This window comes from Buteo buteo, chromosome 10, assembly GCF_964188355.1.
Source record: "Buteo buteo chromosome 10, bButBut1.hap1.1, whole genome shotgun sequence".
Lineage (NCBI taxonomy): Eukaryota > Metazoa > Chordata > Aves > Accipitriformes > Accipitridae > Buteo > Buteo buteo.
This window is the reverse complement of record NC_134180.1, coordinates 20,492,837-20,512,908: the sequence shown is the minus strand read 5'-3', so window position 1 is coordinate 20,512,908 and position 20,072 is coordinate 20,492,837. Positions and strand designations below refer to the sequence as shown.

The window sequence follows — 20,072 nt, the reverse complement described above, 5'->3', positions numbered from 1 at the left end:
GTTTAATGCAGGTGCTGGTAGTAACCAGGATAATGAAAGGAGAGTTCAACCGGAACCAATGTAAAGGAAAGCACTGTTAACATTGGAGTCTATTGAACAAATGCTCTTCATTATTTAGATCTAATTTAGTATTTAGTTTGGATATAAATGCATGTATAGTTAAAACTTTTATTTGTAAACAATCTATTTTCACTTAATCTTTTTACTTATACTAAGCCAAACTCAAATATTCATCTGACTTCATCTTCCATATTGTTCAACATTAGAAAATAGCCAAATCCAAAGCATTTTTATGTCTGTAATACAATGACAACCTGTAGATGAAGCTCAAAACCGACACCTATTTTGAAAACAAATTTCCCCCTGAAGACAATGAAGTGCGGAATAATTTGTTTTACCAACACTGTTCAAACGCTCTACAGTCAGTGCAAATCTCAGGAGATGCTTATGAAAAATGTAAGTTTAAAAGGAATTTTTCCTCTAAAACATTAGTGTATACTCAATAAGAGAGTTTGAAAATAAATTTCTTAAGTATAATACTTCTAAAGATCAGATTCATACCTGTATCTAGCTATGAGTTTATTTTAGTTAGCAAGTGTTTAAATCAATTATGGTATTCCACATAAAAATCATGAATAAAAAAGTAAAATAAGTATAAGATTGATAAAATTGGGACAATGAAGTAAGTGGTAATTCAGGAAACAGAACTTATTTTCACATATTTAAATATTTTATACTTTTTTTCAATTATGTGTGATTACTGTCCTTTGAATTTAGAATATTATATTCAAGAAGCATATACTTGTTAAAAATCATTGGTTAAATCTCTAATTGTTAAAGATGATCTTAACTAAACATTAAAGGACACAAAACTTCCAGATTAAACATGGCCTACGTAGCACTCTGTTACAAGCAAAAAGTAAGCTTAAGTACATCATTACTTAATGTTTTCAAAAGCGCAGTAGGGTTTTTTAATAGGATCACAGCAGTCTAGCAAAAAGATAGCTTTGTCCTCATTTCCTAATTTTTAATGCTTGACTTGGTGACTTTTATCATACATTGAACAGATTTGTGCGCTTGTACAAAACTTAATGAAAAACTAAAATCACAGTTAAATTAGACTCTTGAGAACATATTCCAGCATTTCCAAGGGATTTTTAAAAGTTGTAAGGAATAAAAGGGGAAGAAAAACCTCACCAGTTTGGGAATTATGTACCTTTTTATGTATGGGAATTATGTAAAACTTTAGCAAAAACGAAATTAAGGGAAGTAACAAAAATATTAAATTTGAACACTTAGAAAGTGATATTTTGGGAGAGAAATACTTGATTTTTTATGGTTTTTATTTTTAGCACTGTGAGGTCAAGACTACTCAAATTTGAATTATTTTTTAAGTTTTTTCCCCTCAAGTGTGTCTGTTTTAAACTTTCACAGATATAGTGTGGTTTTAAAGAACAGTCATATCTATTCAACAAATTAGTTTAGCATTAATACCCGTGCTCCAATATGTCCAGTTTGCCATTTCTCAGTATTCTGGAGCCCATCTGAGATTAAATGCTCTGATGAGTGCTGACTGAAGTAAAATGACAACTAGACATTTTCACTGTTTCAGTCTTTCTGTATTTATACAGCAAGCTTGTATGTTGCTGTAAGAAGGATTCAAAGTAATGCTGACAACTATCTGTGCAAAAATTTTTTTTTTGCTCTGAGTCTACAATGACCAGACTAGAAATCAGTTACTTTAACAAAACTGATCACGTCAATTCTGACTGTAAAAGAAATAAGCGCTTTTGCATTCTACTGTAGTTACTTTGCATCATAGTTGGGAATCTGTATAAATGATCAATATGCCTGTGTTAAAAATGAAATGCTGAAGTTCTTAAGTACAGCAGAAAACAGACTCCATTTGGAGGTCTGGTTTTGTGCTAATGGAAAATTCTCTGCTAGCTGTTAGGAATACTACTCTTCTTTCATGTACATATAATACAAAATAAATGAAAAAGGCTCTGTGTTCTGTGCATGTCAGATAATGAAACCTAGGCACATGAAGAATGTATTCCACCATGATTCTCAGGAGGCATGGAAACAGTATTTTATTGTCATCTTACTAACAGATTCTAGTACAGACAGTGCCATTAAAATCTTGACATTGATTGTTCTTGGTAGTAAAAGTTCTAGCAATAATTTCAGTTTTCCCCATCCTGGGCACAGGGGAATACTACAAATGCCACATAGAAGGTTAAATAACTCTGCTTATAAATATCAAGATATTACTGCGTCCACGGTTACTTGAAAAAAAGTATGCATTTTGCTAGACTCTCAAATGTATTCTTGTGCAGTCTATATGCAACTATTCTATTTCTACAGATATATGTGGAGATTTACTCTTTAATGCCTCTCTCTGTCCACAACATTTTAATAAAAATACCTTATTATTCCAAGAATATAGCATAACACAGATACACTAGATGTGGTAAAATTATTTTGGTAAATATAGAGAAGTTCTACTGTGACTACACTGTCTGCAGAGACACCGCAATTCTGTACCCCTTCCAGCAGTGTGGTTATAGTCTTAAAAACCCTTTCTTCACATGTGTATTTGCTTGCTTCTTAACATACAGGCACTGAATAGCAAATAATATTTTATATGTTATCAGAAAAAATTTTTTTTAGCTCAGTGAATAAGAATTTTTATATGTATACAAAAATAGACCTTCAAATAAACATATTAAAATAGGTATTCTTGGGTCTTGTTTGTATTCTTAGGTAGAACTGTGTGATAGATCCACAATTCAACCTACTAAATTGGAAATACAAATTTTTCATACCTTCTGTTGTAGAAGTGGCACAACAGCATGCAACAAATGTTAAATACGGAGGGAGTTCTCTTTGAAATTATAATATCTTGAGTAAAACATCTTGATACTTTCATTGTGCAGAAAATTCCAACTTCCTTTTGTAAACTGTAGTTGTCTGGGAGTTCAGGGTAAGCTATTTTCCAAAGAAACTCTTACAAGGTGGGGTTTTTCTATGGTAGTATATACTTACTGTCCCCTAGATGTATGAACCAGCAGAGTGATTAATGTAGAGGTAGCTGGGCATATACAATTTAGAGCTAGCATAGCGTATTTGAATTCCTCTTCACACACAACATGATCTGTAGAAAAAAAGAAGATATAAATTGTTTCACAAAAATACTTTCCATTGAACAGAATTACCAATTCCTTTCCTTGTCCAGGAAAATGGTGAAGATAGGGACAATCAAAATTTGCCTTCAGATCTTCATCTTCCACTTGAACCTGGAGAGCAGCTGTGTATGATTTGCTTCATCTATGCTCGCTCTCAGAATGCATAAGTAAAGTTAATTTTGCATCCAGTTCATACTTTCTGTCCTGCAGCTACACATGGAGAGGATGCAATGGCTCTGTGAATCCCACTTCCCCTATCTTGCTGCACTACTTGTATGAGTAAGCCATGTAGCATACTGTAGTCTGCATATTTTGCACCTTCTTAAGTTTTGCATAAACTGGTATAGAGACATCAAGCATTGTACATACATATAATGTTGTGTTCAGGAAATAGCATACTTAGGACACTGCAGTGCAGGAGTGCCGATGATCAGATAGACTGTACTGGCTTGCAGACTGGTTATTTGGCAGTGGCTCTGGGATTTTGCACTGAACTTCAGTGTGTGACATAGATTTGACCAACATCTCCCTCAGGAACTGCTAACAGCTGCTGCTTCCTATGCGGGGGGGGGGGGGGGGGGGGGGGGGGGGGCTGTCTTGTCTTTTCCAGTTTTTTACAACTTTGCATTCTTTTTACCCCAGTCCTTGTCTGGCTTTTGTAATCACAAATTTGTGCTTTGTTTTTGAGAGTCCTTACAAGAAAGCACGTCTGCACATTAGTACTTGCTGAGATGGAACAGTGCGATAGACGTACCTACTTCTATCTTTTAATGGAATTTAGGGGAGGGGAAATGAGAAGAGAAAGCAACAGAGGCATTATATCTAGTCCTCTATATTGGCTTATACTTAAAACTGTCAAATCTTCTGCACATGCTTTCAGCATTGTATGAATTATTATTCAACATGGATGGCTAGTGCTTAAAATTCAGATCACAGTTAAATGCTCTCCAGTGCTGGTGGTGGCATGAAAAGGAACTAGAAATTACTCTTAAATGTCATTCACGTATACGTGACAGTATTAAAATAGATATAAGAAGGGATAAGCACAAAACTTACAACTTAATTAAACTTCCTGTCAGTGTAGAAAGTTAGTCATAAAGGTTTTCTAAGGTCATGAAGGCATTTATTGCATGCTAAGTATTTTTTTTTCTGAATTTAATGTTTGATTTAGTCTATGTTACTTTCAATGGGAGCAGAATTTGCTTCTGATGAGAAAGGATAATACAAGTAGTGCAGCTAATGATCAAAACATAAGCCATATGAAAACTGCTGACTAAAAGTAAGCAAATAATCTCCCCACCTAGATCTGAGCTGTCTACATACCTCTGCTTCTAGTTGCACTAATGTATCATTGAAATCCTTAGAGCCACCTTACCTCTCTAACTAAGCTACTTTCTAGATAGAATTTATAGTACAGCTATAAGCACACCACTTAGTGAAAACAAAAGTTAGGGCATACTTTGCATGCCTTCTCTATTCCTTTTTTTGAAATTTTAGAGGCTTTTCAGCAACAGAATCATTGACTAGTGAAAGGAGAAATCCATTCTCTCATTTTCTTAAGATCAAGGCCTATTTAAATGTCATAGTGAAACAACGAATTTAGTTATATAAAGACCCTGTCAAATATAGAACAAAATGAGTTTTCCTCCCCTAAATATATTTCAGTTATAGCAATTAAATATTTCCTGCAGAAAACATTTCAGACAGAAATGTGTTCTTTTAGTTGACCATGTGCCATTAATAAATCTGATTTTTAAACTAGAGATTTTGAGAGAGTAAGGCATAGTCTACTGCTTGGATGGAATATATACATTCCATTGCCATTAGTCAGATGGCAAAGTTTTATGAAAGTGAATATTGACTTCCTGATATTGAAGGAATGAGAATTCTCTATATTTTTGAATTTGTATAGGATTTTGCCAAATAACCTCCCCTTATTTTTTGTTTAGAATGTTGTTATAGAATGTTGAACCAAATTGTACATGCTGACCTAAATATATATGTAAAAATGAGAATGAATAAATAACGGATGGCACGATGCAAATGAAAAGTATATCTCAGACTTAAATCCTCTATATATTCTAACATATTGGTAGAATTTTGGGATGGATTTTATGTAAAATATCATGTTAACAGAGAATATAGCACACAGCAAACAAATTGCTGTCCTAATAGTCGTCTTATCTCATATGTGTAAGAGATTCATGTTGTGTTGTCAAGTGTTTTTACATCAGAAGCCATGGAGCCGGGGCTTGTAGGACTACCTCCACTCCTACTGCAGACTTTTAGACTTTGCGTGAGCTATTTATGCCCTTCATGACGTTTTATGCATTTGTAAAATGGGTATATGAAGGCAATAGCCTACCTACTTCAGAACTATTTTGAAGCTTTTGAATTCTCAGAGGTACTTTGAGAACATGAGGTGAAAGATTCTTCAGTGATCTAATTACCATGATTAGGCCTATTGTAGCCATTTGAAACATGAGGAGAGGCGCTATGGGTTTCTCCTCTTGGCTGGAGTTAAGTTCTTGTATTAGACACAGACCAGGTCAAAAATAACTTGCTCATTTCTCCAATTATGTGACAGATTATAGTTTGACTGTAATGATACTGTGTTTTATATTTATGTTCAGGACTTCTTGTGGAGCTGTGGTGAGGGTTATATAGAACTTTATCTGATGCTTTCTCTTCTAAAGTGAGCAGAGAAGAAGCTGGGTAACAGCTCTCCCACACTTCAGGTCTGGGATATCAGTCAGGTCCTGTGACAGCAGGTACTAGAATCATTATATTACTCATTCGGTTGGCAGTGAAGCAGCAGACGAAACTGCAGTTTATCTTGAATTAAATATTAAATACACCAAATCAGTTTACCAAACAGAAGTATTTCGATTGCATTTATACTAAAGAAATATTCCATTTAGAATTTCCAGAAGCTGTAGGTTCTGTTGAAAATATATTTTGACAGAAAATTTGTTGCTAAGTCTGTCTCAAATAGATGTAGCAATGCAGTGCCATGAGTTATGACTTCTGTAACGTTCCTGAAGATAAAACAAAATACTGATTTATGCCTGCAGCATCAGCCATGTGGTAAGAATGTCCCAGACCTGATACAACTATTCTAAGAAACCTTACTTTTGTCAATTTGATAAGTTAACATGATCACTACCAGACACAGAAAAATGCCCATCCATTATATCTAGACTATTTTTATTTGTAATTGGATAGCTTAATCATCAGATGCATTCAATATCCATTTTGGTAAATCTGGACTATGTTCTTTTTGAAAAAAATACTGAAGGTTTGATGTCAGCCTTCACCAGTCTGTGCTAATTCATTGGTGCATTTTGAATAAACAAAGAATGTCAAAATGTATCCCCAATTCCTCAAATTGTGATTATACATAATTTCTGAATATTCAAGGTAAAGGCGATTAATTTATTTTCTAGCAAATATATAATGGTTTTAAGTTCAACTCAGAAAATACGCAACTCCATTCTCTGAATTGTATAAATATATTGCTCTGCTGTGGACAGTCTTCACTTTATTTCATGTTTGCGCTGAAATGCAAGGCCAGATGCATGCATTAAGGGTACATGGCCTTTTGTAGACCCATGTGTTCAAAGGAAAAACAGGAAGATTAAGAAAACCATATGTAACTGCCAGTGAAGGAAAATGCAGTATTTGTGAAAGAAAAACTGGGCGTGTCAAGGCATTTGTATATTGGAAATTACTAAGGAGTAGTCAAAGCATTTCAGCTTAAGACATAAGATGGTCAACAACAGTGAAACAGAGTTTCATTGCCCATGCATTCATTGCCCATAACATTGTCATGTTAGAGTCACTGTATATTTATAGTGTTCACACCTTGAACTTGCAAAGGAGTTTGCTGACACAAACACTTATGCCCTACGCTTTTCAGATTCCACTGAAGAATCATATTCAAACACAGATAAATATTTCCATTGTATTAATATAAGCGTAAGTTCCTATTTTAAACAAAGTAGTTAAACTCCACTGTAAAAAATAACAGAGAAAACACAGGATGGCGTCAGGTGGAAAGACAGGAAACATGCTTTTCTGACAGGCCATATTACCCTGTGCCAAGTGTCTCCATTCTCTTGCTGTGATGACAAGAATAAGTTCTCATACTCTCATTAAAGAAAGGAAGAATGTACAAGTCTTGTCTACCAGATGGGAATAAATAATGACAATTACTTGTCCTATATGCTGTTTCTGAAGCCTAAGGCAGAAAATCTCCAGGATGCTATTCTACAGGAAAATGCAGTCAGGGTCTAAATTTCAGGACTGTCTCATGCAATCTAAGACGACTGATGAACCTAATATAAGCTGCTGAGAAACTGGGCTTCTAGTGTTTTATAAATTTTCAATGTAGTTAAAAGTTAAACTTTTGTAAGGAGGACTTTCTGAACCTCATTGGCTGTATTTTTCCTACATTCAGAAACTTTTTTTTTTTACAGTTATAGTCTCTAAATTTCTGTGTAAAGAAAAAAAAAAGAAGAAATCCTATTACTGAATATTTCAGGTTCATAAAAATGCACAATATTGTTTTGGGAAACCTCCAGAAGAAAGGAGCCATTTTTTAAAGGAATATCAAATTTAAAAGAAGCTTTTGCATTAAGACAGTAATAAAGCAGTCCTGGATGATAATAGGAAAAGCACTTAGAAAAATGTTCCATATGGTTATGAGAAATTTTATTCATAAGCACTCTGGACAGGGCTATAGTCTGCATCCCCCACTGGGCACATATTCCAGATTGAAGAAGAGTTGGATGAGATTAATAACCAAAGTAGAGTCCTCTTAGGAGAATGTATGCAAACAAATGTTATTCTCATGACTGTATCAGTGGTCTAACCATTTGCAGCAGGTAAGCATCCAGTGGTGATGTTTATACCATGTTCATAACCTTGCTGAATTTAAAACTGCAATAAAAATTTCCTGTGCTTTATATGAGTAATATTAAATTAATCTTGAAGGAAGGCTTGTAATTGTCTGCTTTTACTGTTGTGCAGAGAGTGTGTAGAAATGGATGCAGTGACGCCCGTGATCCATGTGAAATTGTTTTGGGATGTAAGGTGCTATATAAATATTTAGACTTATAACATAGCATTACTATAATTAATATTAGAGGGGCCTAATGAGGCACAGAATATATAAGGTCTCCTCAAGCCCTTGAAGAACTACAAAACATAAATGAAGGCAGTAAGATACAAGATTGGTTAAACTCAGTTGAAGGAATTATTACAGAAAGAGGTTTTGGTTTTTCTGTTGTTGTTTGCTTTTAAAAAAAAAATGTGGTCCCAATTCTCAATCTGAGACTTAGATACAAAAACTTACCTCTGTTTTGCAAGTCTAGTTATATATAAGCTCCTACAGAGACAAACCATCAAGAATAATGAAACTCTTTTAAAAATACAATTACAAACAACAAATTAACACAGCTACTGATAAAAAAAAGTGGCCATGGGTAGGGAGAAGAGATTATGTTTGTGCTGTGTGGTTTTATGGGGGAGATGAAAAGCACCATCATTCTTGTCACAGCATGAGTCTTATTTCCTATTGTGCCATCTCATAGTTTCAGATTACACTTTTTTAACTTCAGAACTGCTATTGATGCTTTTTTCCTTCTTTCCAACCTAGTGGTAAATTCAGTAGCTTTTAAAATTACAGCTTTAACTGTTGCTCTGGAATTGTTCTGCACTGGAATTTACTTTTTCATCACATTCTGGGATGACTGAAGAGACTAATATTTTTCCATAGAGTTTTTTTGAGTTTTGTATGAATCGGCAATCTTTTCTTCCTTAGAATACCTTCAAGAAAACTGAATTTTCAAAATTACAGCTGAAAAGGAAAGCTTTGCTTCTCCTTCACAGAGATATTTTCTCAAAGATAAGCAAAATGAGTTCATTATAAAAGTATTTGTGCGGTTTTGCCCTTGAGGATATATATGTGTATGTGTGTGTGTTTATATATAGGCAGAGCAAGAGACACCTACCTACATAGTGTGGAGGAAAAATTTCTCAGATTAAAGCTGGTATTCTCTTCTTATAAGAGAGGATTTGTTTGGATTTCTTAATGTCATTTTGCATTTTATGTCATAGTTTCTAAGAAGACACACATTTTACTGGATATAAAATTAAATTATATGTCTCTTTCCAAAATACTGGAAAGCAATTAAAATAATGTTTTTCATACCACTTAGGAAAAAAAACCCAGCCCAATGGGAAGATTTTTTTTTTAATTGTTTGTTGGATAAAATTTGGGCTTTTCTAAGCAGATCTTCTCATATAGCCCTTAGGATGTTTTAGTAGACAGAAACGATTTAAAGACATGGATAGAGCAAGCTGGAAACCTACCTGGATCTATAATGAAGGACTAACAATGTGTTATGTATCAAATAATTCTACTCTGTATATTATGTAACATTGAAGAGTAATAATCCTTCAAAGTGCTTATAAATAAGATTTCAATGTAAAACATGACATTTTACTGATAGGATATATGCAGCCCATGTTATTTTACAACACTGCACTCTTAATCTGCTTCTAAGCAGCAAATATGCCTAGGGAATCTCAATTTTCTTGTGTGTTTATGAAGGAAACTACCAAATACTAATAAGTGCTTCCAATGGTTGAAATCTTACACTTACCTGCAAACTTGATGTGAAATTTATTCTCAGGTTTCAGTATTTGGACATACAAAGGACAATTTGGAGCAAAGTCTTTAACTGCCCATGCTCTTAAAATGGTTTGATGATCCTAGAATAAAAAGTATGAGGTGATGACAGTGAAATACCAATAGCCATGTTACATTAGAAAAAAAAAAACCTCGTCAGAGTGACTCCATTGAAGAAAACTCATTTTAAGACTATAAAATACCAATGGTGTGGATGTTCACATACCTGTTATATAAGTAATATTATTTATTATGTATATTACATGTATTTAAATACATAAAAATATATATACATACACAGACAAGCCAGTAATTCTGCAGACACAGACAAGGCTGGGATACTCTCAGTGTTCACCAACATGGTCTCTCGCAGGCTTCAAGAAGGAGGAGAATCATCAGGAGTGGATGATTTTGGACATGGATTGCGCCAGAGAACTCAACCCATACAAACCCTCAGGATCAGTTGGGTGCAGGGAGAGGAGGCCAATGTCCTTGTACGGGTGCTTTCTTATCTTTGAAAGGTTGTGGAGACTGGGGGAGGTCTCCAACAACAGCAGAAAAATTAATGGTTTTACCCATCTTCAAACAAAAGGATGATCTGGGGAGTTACACCTCTGGGCATGTGAATGCTGTGTCTCAAGACAGTATTCTCATTTCCACGTTCAGACATTACACGAGTGGAAAACTATATGGGTAAAATGCTGGTTAGATGGTTGGAGTCTTAGGGCAGTGGTAAATGGCATGTACTCTACCGAGAGACCTGGGGCAAGTGGGGTGTCAGAGGGACCTGCACTGGAACCTGTTCTGTTAAACATCTTAATCCATGACTTGGAGGAGGTGAAAGAGTGCACACTCAGCAGGTTTGCAGATGATACCAAACTGGAGGGAACAGTCCAAACACTTGAGGGCAGGACTGCCATTCAGATGGACCAAGTTAAGATGGAGGAATGGGCTGACAAGAACCTCATGAAATTCAGCTAGGGCCCAGCAGGGTCCTGCCTCTGGACTGCGTAACCACCTGCATTGGCACGGGCTGGGGGCTGACTGGCTGTGCAGCAGCTCTGCTGGAAAGGACCTGGTGGTCCTGGCAGAGAGTGAGCTGAGCAGGGGCTGGCAGTGTGCCCTGACAGCAGAGGAGGCTGACAGCATCCTGGGCTGTTTTAACAGGAGCACAGTGACTAGATGGAGGGCAGTGATTATCCTCCTCTAGTCAGCACAACCTAGACTGAATCTAGACACTGCATCCAGTTTGCAGGCCCTCAATACAGCAGACGTATAAGCTGGACTGAGTTCAGCAGAAGGCCACCAAGATGGTCAGGGGCAGAAGCAGAGGTCCGGTGAGGGGAGGCTGAGGGAATGGAGCTTGTTCAGTCTGCAGAAGAGATGGCTTCAGGGGGGCCTAAGAGCAGCCCCCAGTACCTACAGGATGGTTACTGAGCAGATGGAGCCAGGCTCTGCACAGTGATGCATGGTTGGAAGACAAGAGACAATGGATGTAAGTTGAGAAGAGAGATTCAGGCTGGATATGAGGAGAAACCTTTTCCCCATGAAGACAGTCAAGCAGTGGAGCAGGTTGTGCAGAAAGGCTATGTTGTCTCCACCCTTGGACACTTTCCACACCAACCTAGATAAAGGCCTGAGCAAATGTGGCCTGTGTTTGCAACTGACCCCTGTCAGACACGAGACCTCCTGAGCTTCCTTCCAACCTCCATTATCTTATGATCTTAGTATAATATATTCTATTTGTTGGAATGCAGAATAGAGGGTTTGTTTCCAGAAGTCTTCTACTAATAAGGTATTTTGTCCCTCTCCTATCTTTCTGCAAGTGTTGGGGATGGTATAATTTGGAAGGGGTGGCATTTAGATGTGGAAGAATCATGTGAAAACTTAGATAGTAGTGATGAGTCATGTCTAATTAATCAAGAATGATGTATTAGATATGTCCTTCCAAAGAGACTCAGAATTTAAATAACATTAAATGAGGACATCAGGAATTAAGAGTTTCAAGTTGTGGATAATTCTAAAAAATAATCAGCTCAATTAAAAACAGATCTACATTTTTGTGCAACTAAAACATTTGCATAACTGATGTCAGAATTTAGCCAGCTACTGACCAAAGGATTCCAATAGATTTCTGAGCGTGTTAGTTTTTGTACTTGTTACCATGCATCAAGAGTGAGTTAATTGCAGGATGATTACTGCTATCCCATAAAAGTAAAGTATGTGATAATACATTCATATATTGAATTCCATGAAATATGGCTAATTTCAGTGTATCAGCCATCAGTTTTTATTTCAGAAGTAAAAAGAAATATTTGAGAGTTGCACATAGGAAGCAATACTTGGGTTGAAATGCCTTGCCTAGTCATGAAATTGGTGGTATTAAAAGATAAAATATAAAGCATGATTCATTATGTTTGCAGCATCAGCAATAAGAAAAGCTTTCAGACTCATGAACACAAGGGAAAATCTCTGCCTGGAACAGAGCGCAATTGACATTTTCAAACCGTAATATTTTAATGTCAATTGAGACGTTAGCAAGTACTTTTTCTACTAGAAACACTAGAATGAAGTCCTAAGAGGAAGATTTTCTCAGGATGGTAAAATATATTATTTCACATTTTTCTTATTAACAGTTTCATAGACATAGGATTGCTGTGCCCATTCAGGAGATTTCAGAACTTGGATGTACCCTGCTATAAGGTTTCCTTGTATGCAGTCACTTTTTCTATAGCATATGGTGACTTATCTTCCTTAGGGTTTTTTTTTTATATTTAGGGTTTTTTGTTATTTTGTCTTAAGGGAATGAACTGCCAACACACCTTAGAAGTAGCAAATGGCTGGGTAATGGGATAGATGATGGCCACACAGATATACTACAGGAAGAGTAAGAGGTTTAGGAGCGCATGTGGGACAGATTTAAAAAAACCTGTGTTGTTGAAGATACTACCTAATCTTTTTTTATGCAAAAGGTGTCAGGGAAACACATTCAGAGTCACTTGCAGTGATGGTGTGGCTTCACTGCACAGGGTTTGACATTACCAGTTTCCTCCCTTCCTTTCCATAGCAATCATTCATAGACCACATTGGCTTGCAAAAGGGGTGAGAAAAGGCTGTTTCCTGTATGCCATATGCGTAGAAATATAGCTTATATACAATGAAATATAGGTGACTTATTTTTTTCATTCTTGAGTATTACATACCTGTGCCAAGATTAAATTTACTGGATAAACCAAAACTGTAACAGTAAATACAATTTCAGTTGTACATTTCACACTAAGTTTACTCTTCCACTTTTCTTCTCAACGTTAGCTATTTTATTTGATTTTTTTTTTAATTATTTTGTCTAAAAAGCCTGGTTTTGTCAAAAGGTGCAAGAACTGTTAAGAATGAAGAATGCTTATCAAAATGATTCAAATGACACCATTTTATTAAAACAAACAAACAAACCTCGACCCATAGAAGTGAGTGTTGTAAAACTAAAAGCATGAATCTCAACACTAAATATTTTTAGATAATTGTATAGGAAAGGGAAAGACTCCTTAAAATTAAAATCTCTTGATGATTACTTCACGCATTTGCAGTTTTAACACTGCGAAATATGTATTGTTTTCCATTTGCTAACTCTTTTTTGAAGAAGCAGTCTACAAATATGTAATATATATAAAATGGATACTGAAATGACTTATATAGCTTCATAAGATCAACTCAGTGTGATGTACTAGTAATATAATAACCTTGTACTATTGTTTCATTTTCTCACTTTTCACTTGTTATATACATGTGTTTGTGTACAAAAGCTGGTTATGTGGGCTTCCATGTTTTTTTCACTCAGTTACTCTCCCAGATACTACCCTGCAGAAGTATTCCAGGGAAGAGAAATTAAAATACAGATAGGCACTTTAAGTGATTTCTTCGATTGAGTCTCTTCATATAGTATTGGTGATGCTCTGTTTTACATATGTAGCAATTTCTACACTATATTGCAGTGACTTTAAAAAATGTTCACATTTATCCCAAGTAAAAATGAGGTACATATGTACATACTATAAACAGACGTAACTGAAACAAAATTATGCTTCTATTCACATTATACAATATATGCTTCTTTGGGAGATGAGGGAAAGAATATATTCTCTTCTGTATGCTTTCCATGCAATGCATTGCAGTCCGTGATCAAAAATTACCACTGATACCGATGGTGATTAATATAGAGCTGATATTTCAGTTCACATACTAAAAGCTGTACATTTTAAAGTGGGTGTAACAGGAATTTAAGTCATCAGAACTCAAAGCAAGACCTTGATTTAATATATATTTTAAAATTATTCTGTTAGTTTTTTTCTTGCCATAACAACTTGATACATTACTTATATCTTCCTATGCAATGCATCCATCTTGTGATGCTATTAGGGCAGTGTAACTTAGATTACCAGTATAGAATCATTTAGGTTGGTAAAGACCTTCAAGATCATCGAGTCCAACCACCATCCATGCCCACTAAACCATGTCCTGGAGTACCTTGTCTACGCACTTTTTGAATACCTCTAGGGATGGTGACTCACACCTCCCACCAGTCCTTCCCTGTTCGTAAACAATAGATCTAGCAAGGCTCCTCCCCTGGTTGGCTCACCTACCAGCTGTGTCAGGAAGTTATCATCTTCCACACACTCCAGGAACCTCCTAGACTGTTTGCTCTCTGCTGTGTTGTATTTCCAGCAGATGTCTGGAAAGTTAAAGTCCCCCACGAGAACAAGGGCACACAATTCTAAGACTACTACCAGCTGCCTGTAGAATGATTCCTCCGTCTCTTCAGCCTGGTTGGGTGGTCTATAACAGACTCCCAGCACAATATCTGCCTTATTGGCTTTCCCTCTCATCCTCACCCATAAGCATTCCACCTTGTCATCAGAATCATGTAGCTCTGTACAGTCAAAACAGTCCCTAACATAGAAAGCCACCCCACCACCTCTTCTACCTTGCCTATCCCTTCTGAAAAGCCATCCATTGCAGCACTCCAGTCATGGGAGTCATCCCACCATGTTTCCATGATGGCGACTAAGTCATATCTATCCTGCTGCACGATGGCTTCCAGCTCCTCCTGTTTATTGCCCGTGCTGCGGGCATTAGCATAGATGCATTTGAGCTGGCCTATCGAATCCACCCCTAACATCGGCATGCTGCCCCCAAGCTCATCTCTGGTGCACCTAGTTTTATCCCTTACTGCCTTCAAACCTAGTTTAAAGCCCTCTCTATGAACCCCATCATCTCATGAGCAAGGATTCTTTTACCCCTGCTGGAAATACAACACAGCAGAGAGTAAACAATCTAGGAGGTTCCTGAAGTGTGTGGAAGATAACTTCCTGACACAGCTGGAAAGTGAGCCAACCAGGGGAGGAGCCTTGCTAGATCTACTATTTAGTAGTGTCATGCAATTTAATCAACGGAAGGGGTAAAAAAAAAAAAAGGTGCAAGCTTGAACTAAACCATCAGAAAGCATCAGGACAAAGCTGTCAGCAGTAGAAGTGGTCTTTCATATACTTATATAGTCTATTAATGAGTTATCTATAGGATAATTCAAAACAGACTTCTCTTCCCACCCCTCGGGTTAAAACAGCAGATGTACTGTTTTCAGGTACCTTAGTTTTGTGGAGCAATTTGATGTGGGCAGCCCACTGAAGTCACTGGCTATCTTTGTGGTGTGGCACAGACTACTTTTCTATACCCATCAAAAAAAAAAAAAAAAAAGCCATCCAGACTTAAGTACAATTTGAATTCTCTTTAAAAGCTGCATCTTCCAGAAGTGAAACAGATGTCTGTCCTGCTTGCTACAGCAGATAAGCAGCTTACATCTTTGTCTGAGATGTCAAAATAGCATTTGATAGAATAAAATTTGGCAGAGCTTTGTCACCACAGAAGAAGTTTCTGTTAGGAGACTTTGGAAAGCTGACAAATTCTTGGTCCAACTGTTGAAGATCCTACTCCTCCCAGTGAAAAAGGAAGCAACTGACAATTTTTATGAAGTAACTGCATGCCACCTGTTATTGTATTTTTCTCCTGAGCTATAGCTGATATCAATGAATCAGAAGCAACACAGACTTTGGCACTAAAACATATTAACTAACGAAATAGCAAGCAATGAACAGCCAGTGGCATCTATGGCAAATGAGCAGATCCTCTGCTGAGGACTGTAGCTGGGGAGATAAAAACCCTCATGGACTTTGAAAAATCACATGAGTAACAACAGCTGTTCTGATCGGGAATCTCCTCAATGCATCTGTTAATTTTTATTTTGACAGCTGTCAGATGTAGGAGAGGATCCAAGGCACTCCTAACAGTTTGTCAGCTTCTCAAGCACAGCAGGGTGAAAAATCAAGTTGTAAAAATTGATACTGGGATGACAACTGAAATTCCTTCAGCCCAGTGACAAACTGTAACCTTATGCACTACAATACTGAAGTTCGTGACTAGAGCTGGAACAGTGTAGGAAATTAAAGCCATTTCATTTCAAAGCTCTGGAGGGCAGTAAAATAAAACAAAATTTTAAAAAACCCACAGCTGTGCTGTTTTCTACTTGCAGTATAAATAATTACATTCCCTGTGAAAAGGAAAACTGAACAACAACAGAGAGGTGACATCTTGTTTAAAAACTTGAGATGACATTGACCCTCAGCGTATCACTGCTACAGCTGACATACTGCGTCATTATGACTAGCCAGCCAGTCACCCAACAGGGCATTCTGTCCCAGAGGAATGTAATAGGATTGTGTCTTTGGTAAGATTTGCCTGTTTGTTTGCTCCAGGTACAGTAATAAATGAGATTTGATAATAGTCTGTTCTGGAAGCTGAAATGTGCCAGGTACCATTTTTTTATTTCCTGGGGCCCACTGTCCTGAGGGCAGAAAGGCTGCCTGGAGAGAGTTGTAGCTGGCCATGACTGTGAAAACAAAACTAGATAGTGCTGGCCAGAATGGATGGAAGCTCTGTGAGCTCCATGTACAGTCCCCTGTCTGCCCTGTAGGAGAGTTCAGCAGAGCTGAAAATTGTCCTTTCTTTGTATAAATTCTGGAGAGGTTATGAGCAGAGATGAACAGCTTACCTCTAAGTGAATCCTGTGTTGGTGATGTCCTTAAAGCTGCATAAACCTACCAAGTGCAACGTAAATCACATGCTCTGCTCGTATGGGATTTCTCATTTCTAACCATTTCACAACTGTCAAGTATATTCTGTGAAATGAGATGTTGTAGCTGATTTATTCTGAACTTCATGGCTAATTTAGGCAAGGCAGTTGGCTTTTTGATATTTTTCAATCTCACAGAAGTTACCAGTATTCTCCCAGGTATTACATGAATTGTTGCTTGTTCTTATCCTTAAAAACCCTATCACCTCTGTCACTTCCGAACAGTATGCTTGCCTTACTTGACTACTCCAGGACTACTTGCTGCCAATTCAGTGGCTTTTGTTAGTGTGTTTTCAGGAGTCTATTGCTGATTAATCAAATTCAAAGCTCTTAGTTCAGTAAGTTTGAATATTATAGTAAAAGCACAGATTTATTTCTCAGGGAGTTCAGTGGCTTTCTGCAAGTGATGGGTCCGGCACAGGGTCTTTAGCATTGAAGAAAGTATTTTTTACAGCATGCTGGTAGTCTACAAAAAATTAAGTTATTTTTGATAAAATTTGCCTCTGGGTACTCATTTCCCTAGGAAGGAAATAATCCTTTCTTCTTGCTAGCTGCAGTTTATGTTGCTTTTTTTGTTCTTCCTTCTCTGGTAAGATGTATGTGTAGGTATGGAAACAACTAAGTTTTGATTGCAGATGAAGTAAATGTAGCAAGTGATAAAGAATATATTAAGAAATGCTGATGTATAATGCAAAGCCCTCATTTCCCATGTTTTTCTGTATCTATTTTTAACGTTTAGAAAAATAATTCTTATTTCTTATAATGTAGCAGCAAACCAGTATTTTTTAATTGAGAAAGCTTAAAACATAATTACAGAATTATAAACACTAGTTTGATCTTGTTAGGCAATTTGTAAGCATCTTAATTTAACTTTGTGAATATTCAGATTTATTCTGATCTTCCTTTGGAGTTCAAGATTGAACTGAATAGAGGCAAGTGTGCAATAATTTAGCATGCAGCTCATGGTGAAAAATTTAAAGTTGTATTCATAAATCCTTCCTCAGTGAACTTTTTTCCTGGATATTTGTGATTGGTAGGTAATTTCATTAGTTTGAAGAGTTCTAGATCATATTACAATAGTTTTATTCTTTTATCACAGATATGCTGAGTAGAAGCTTGTATTAGCAGTCTTCCTTTGTGGACAGTAACTTACCTGACTGCAAATAACTAGTAGCATGGGCAAAACCGTAGTAATTTATTTAAAGAATCGTGCCATTTTTCACATTTAAAAATGGCCAATATGAAAAATGGTCAAATACTCTCAGATATATTGGTTATTTGGTATTTATTATCATTAATCTATAAAATTGAATTCAGTCTTTACTTTGTTAGTAGTAAACTTTCAATACTTCAATAGTTCTGAATGGAAATACCAATCAGTTGATATCTATCTCTTTTCTGATTTAATAAATATAACTCTTTGAATTTGATATCTAGAGCACACACTGACATTAATCCAGGTAACTTGAATAAAGCTTTTTTGACAGAGTACTACCCTTTGGAATGATTAATGACTAGGTATCAATATATCAATAAGGTACCATGATAGTGCTTATATAGTATTCTGCCATTATTCCATAAAAAAGGAGAGAACTCATAAAAATTTATTTTATTCAATGTGAAAATTGTTTTTGAAAGTACTGTATTCTTACAGTACCCTTTTATTTTTTTAAAGTCCTGTAAGAATGTATAAATTCTTTTTTTTTTTTATAAAAAAGTTCAACGTATAACTAAAATGTGCTGTAAAATCCAAACTTCTTTGGTAGGTAGGTCATGTAATTTATTTTCTAAACAAGCAGAAGTAGATATGTTAGGTGAAATGAGCCATTAGATCATGTTTCATAAATTTGTGAAATCCTGGCCTTAATAGAATCCAATAGAGACCTTTTAATTATCTTAACTGAGACAAGAAGTTCATCCCACATACAAAATCCCTCTGTAAATCAGCTAATTTTCAATCTTCTGTTCACAGAAGATGTCTCAGTGCCTGAGAGGGACTAAGGGCAGTAACAGTATATACAGCATGTACATTCATTCTTATTTATTTCTTCAAAACTTACAGCTGCTGTCCGGTCCACCTCACAGCGGCTACTCAGAATGAAACAAGCTTCAGCATCATCCATTCTAGAAAAAGAAGACAAGCCTGTTACATACCAACAAAACACTTATGTGGACTTGTGTTTCACAGTTTATAGTCTTGTATGCTTACAGAAACAGAATACAGAGAAAGTTTAGTCTATCTGTTCTCATGCGTTATCTGAACGTCAACAGCAGGCACTTTGTGCACTAACTCATGGTGTACCAGTATTTCTTGACTAGGTTCTGGGAAACTTTCTTTCCCTGGTGTCAGTAGAAGCTGTGCCACAGTAATAAAAGCAGAGTGGCCTCAAATACAAAATAAGTGTTTATCTGTCATCAGTATAAAAGGTGAATAAATAACACCAGTCTGCATAGTGTGTAAGGGTATGATATGTACAAGTTATTATTAATAAGAATGAATGAGAGGGGGCTGACAACTTCATATAGACTTGTCTTGCCTAGTGATAGCAGAAAGATGAGTAGATGTACTAGAATAATTCATTTGGGATAAACAACAAACATTTCTGTGTATGTATGCATTAAATGAATTAACAATTTTCAGTTCATGGTCTCTTTGAGAACTTTTAATGCCTAATTGTTCTCTACGGGGTACAACTGGTCACATAATAAAAAGAGTGGTGGTGGAAATGCAGAGAAAAACTATCTGACTGAAGGTTTCGTCAAAGTTTGCTTTTCCTCTCTTGCCTCAGATCTTGATATCCTTGTCCAGTGAATCCTACTTCACTTACTGGTACATGGAAGTAAAGAAATAGGGACTTGGTTGACCTCCCTGGGAAGACAGGACTTTCTGGGCAAAGAGAAACAGGATTATCAGAATGGGTTTCCTGGGAGGGAGAAAAGTGAGACACAAGCTGGGGAAAATGAACAGGCAGTTCACTGCTCATTACAGCAACTCCATTCTGGAGTCTTG

General features: G+C 36.4%; 1 protein-coding gene across 1 annotated transcript in view; it reads right to left on the bottom strand.

The window, feature by feature from the left end:
- The window catches only part of KCNT2 (potassium sodium-activated channel subfamily T member 2), a 156,213-nt gene that overhangs the window by 47,140 nt on the left and 89,001 nt on the right, over positions 1 to 20,072 (bottom strand). The window contains exons 13-15 of the mRNA XM_075038894.1: positions 19,123 to 19,186; positions 9,857 to 9,965; positions 3,049 to 3,157 (exon numbers count right to left, since the gene is read on the bottom strand). Coding sequence (XP_074894995.1) covers positions 3,049 to 3,157; positions 9,857 to 9,965; positions 19,123 to 19,186 — 282 coding nt within the window. The remainder of the gene's footprint in view (positions 1 to 3,048; positions 3,158 to 9,856; positions 9,966 to 19,122; positions 19,187 to 20,072) is intronic.